This window comes from Protobothrops mucrosquamatus, unplaced genomic scaffold, assembly GCF_001527695.2.
Source record: "Protobothrops mucrosquamatus isolate PMUCROS unplaced genomic scaffold, P.Mucros_1.0 scaffold4531, whole genome shotgun sequence".
NCBI classification, from domain to species: domain Eukaryota; kingdom Metazoa; phylum Chordata; class Lepidosauria; order Squamata; family Viperidae; genus Protobothrops; species Protobothrops mucrosquamatus.
The window spans coordinates 8,411-11,823 of record NW_015390436.1 but is presented as its reverse complement, the minus strand read 5'-3'; the positions used below and the strand labels follow the sequence as shown (position 1 = coordinate 11,823).

The 3,413-nt window shown below is 36.7% G+C and overlaps 1 protein-coding gene across 1 annotated transcript in view; it reads left to right on the top strand.

The window, feature by feature from the left end:
• Window positions 1–556, top strand: part of LOC107299092 (olfactory receptor 1019-like) — a 1,721-nt gene extending 1,165 nt beyond the window's left edge. The window contains exon 2 of the mRNA XM_029286682.1: window positions 1–556. This exon is cut by the window's left edge and continues 6 nt beyond it. Coding sequence (XP_029142515.1) covers window positions 1–556 — 556 coding nt within the window.
• Window positions 557–3,413: the final 2,857 nt, after the last annotated feature.

Genomic DNA, 3,413 nt, shown 5'->3' with positions numbered 1-3,413 from the left:
GGCTATTTGTCACCCTCTGCGTTATTCAGTGATCATGTCAGGAAAAATCTGTGTCTGGTTGGCAGCTATTTCATATTTCCTTGGCATTTTCTATGCAGTTTTACACACCGCACTCAGTTTTTCTTTATCCTTTTGTGGATCAAACATAATCAATCATTACTACTGTGATATCCCCCCACTCTTAAAGCTTTCTTGCTCTTATACTCACACCAATGAGACCGTAATATTTGCACAAGTGAGCATTACTGTGGGCACTACAATAACTATCTTGTTCTCCTATGCCTCTCTCTTAATCACGATTTTAAAGATCCGTTCTACACAGAGCAGACGCAAGGCCTTTTCTACCTGTTCTTCGCACCTGATTGTTGTCAGCTTATTCTATGGGACGATCTTCTTTATGTATTTACGGCCCAGCTCCACATATTCCTTGGAACAAGACAAAGTGGCATCTTTGTTCTACACAGTGGTAATTCCCATGCTGAATCCTCTCATCTACACCCTGAGGAACAAAGAAGTGAAGGAGGCATTTTGGAGAATGTTTAGGAAGACAGTCTAATGGTGGAGAACAGTTGTGGAATATTGTCCCTATATATTCATATATAGTTATTTATATATGTATTCATATATAGTACCTCCATGTATTCATGTATGGTACCTCCAAGTACCATTTTTTACTCAAGATTATTATAGTTGTATTTGTTTATGATTGTTTCATGGGGGGGAATTATGTCACTGTATTTTAGAAATATAATATAGACTTTTGCACACCTAAAAGGCATGTATGATAACAAAACATTTGTGGACCATATTTTTCTCCATTAAAGGTTGTCTACAAAATCTTATTTTTTTTCAAAGATAAGACATCTATACATCACATGTTTCCAGCAAAGGCAGCCTGTTTTGTTCTAAATTCAGCAAATAGCAATAACCCCAAATATATTAAACATCATAAATATTATTATTAGGTCATTTTAAAGATGAGTGCCTGGATAAAGTCCTATAGCTGTCTTGGCAACATTTTCAGAAAGTGGCTTGACGTTGCCTCATTCCTAGGGTTGAGAGAGAGTGACCAGCCTTGAAGTAAGTCAGGCTTCATGCCTAAAACAGGCTTCATGCCTAAAACAGGACTAGGATTCATGATCTCAGTTTCTAGCTTTGTGTCTTTAACCATTATACCAAACTGTCCATAAAATAGCAAATAGTTACAAAATGCTTTTGGATGTGATTGAAGATAATGTTGTTACTTATGAAGCCCTACATGGCATAAGACCTGATCACTTGAAAGAGTGCCTATTTCCCATCAATCTTATGGGATAGGTATCCTCTGGGTTCCTTTAATTAAAAAGATCTGCAAATCAGGATCCCGTGTGTGTGTGTGTGTGTGTGTGTGTGTGTGTGTGTACAGCACCTGCCCACTAGAATAAGTGCTCCAGGTGGGTATTCTCTTATTGGTGTTTTGGAGGACCTGGCTGTTTGCACAAGGCCTTGGGCTGGACAGTTCAAGATTCTCTGGGGTAGTGTGGGTATGTTTCTTATAGTTGTCCAGCTTTTGCCATCTTTGGTCTCTGCCTTATTGTTGTATTGCTTTCTTGCTATTTTTTCCTGTGATTGTACTTTGTGAACCACCCAGAGTTGTTAGGAGTCAAGTAGTATTTAATAAATAAAATAAATAAAAAATGAATCAAATAAAACAGCATTTAGAAGCGTAAAAAACAGCACAAAAACATGGGATTAACACAGAAAATAGCAGACAGCAGAATAAATGGAGGCTCTATGGAACAAAGGTGACTGCATAAATGTAAATTTTATTTTATTTTCTTAAAGCATGGCATGGAAAGAAAGCTGGTAAGCTGAGTCTTGAAGTTAGTTTCCAAAATTCTTCATGTTCTTTTGGTGACAGATGATGATGCCCTGTTAAAAAAAACATTAAATATGTATTTGATTGAGATACATAACTACTGTCCTCCTTTCTTAGACTATTTGAGGGCCAGTTGTAATTACAATAGTCAAAGATGGATTATAACCAAGATCTGGATAATCATTGTCATGTCCAAATGTATGCCCCTTTAGAACAAACCCTGTAAATCTCATGGCCAAAGAACGTTCTTTCTTTCTTTCTTTTTCATGGACATTATTTAAATATCCACGATAGTACATGTTTCTCTTTAGTGTTTGTATGTGTGCATGTATTTATTTGTTTGTTTGTTTATATCCTGCTTTTCTTATTATTTTTTACAAATAACTCAAAGTGGCAACCCTATCCAACATACCTTCCTCCTCTTGTTTTCCCCACCACAACAATCCTAGCTGAAAGAAAGTGACTGGCCCAAATTCACCCATCTGACTTTCAAGGTTAAGGTGGGACTTGAACACACTGTCTCCTGCTTTCTAGCCTAGTGCCTTAACCACTGACTAAACCAAACCATTAATCATTGTAATCACTATAGGAACAAGAGAGTAGAATAGGTTTTGGGCAGTGGTGGGATTCAAATATGTGAACAACTGGTTCTCTGTGTGGATGCCACTTCCGGAAGTCCGTTCTGGGCCTGGGCAACAAAAAATTAGCTACCGGTTCTGCCGAAGTGGTGCGAACCAGCTGAATCCCACCACTGGTTTTGGGCTAATCCAACAATAATTTAGACTGCATGTTTACTAACTAAGTTTAATAGTTTTGATTTATCATAGGGGATAATTAAATATTGCTTGAATATAGCTATACTTACACAATTGCAGTTGGAGCAATATTCATTAATTATGACAACATGGTGTGTGTTCCCTGTTGAGTTTGTTTTGAACAAACAGCATAACATTGAATTAAATCTTCAGCATTCAGAAGGTCTTACTTCTGAAAGAAAGTACAAACTCAAGAAGTAGAGATATTATGAAGGAAAATTTCTATGCCACAATCACAGAAGGCTTATACTGTAAGAAAGCTTTGGGTAAGCAGATGTTAAGAGTCATGCTGTCTTTCTTAATGTTAAAGGAGTTTCCCCCCTATTGCTAAATGCATAGATTAATTAGAAGATCAGAATAAAGGCATATTCCACTGAATTTTCTTAACAAAATTTAGCCAGAAAATTGGAGTGTCCACTTTTTACAAAGCAACATAGTTTACATGATATGATTGTTGGTATGTTGATCCAAAAATTATAATTTGACCAAGCAGAAGTAGTTAATATATAGTTTGTGAAGAAAGATGAGATCTCATTCACCTGGCATGTTATGTCTGTATCCCACCATATATGTTAACCAAATATGTTTTGCTCTGATGGTTCCCTTCCTTGTGATTAGTCTTCTGAGAAATGCACATCAAACATTTTCCCAAATGAAGGGGGAAAAAGTTAAAAGTGGACAATTCCACATCCAAACACTTCTACTTTCTCTATCTACACCCCTAAATGAATCCTCCCGAG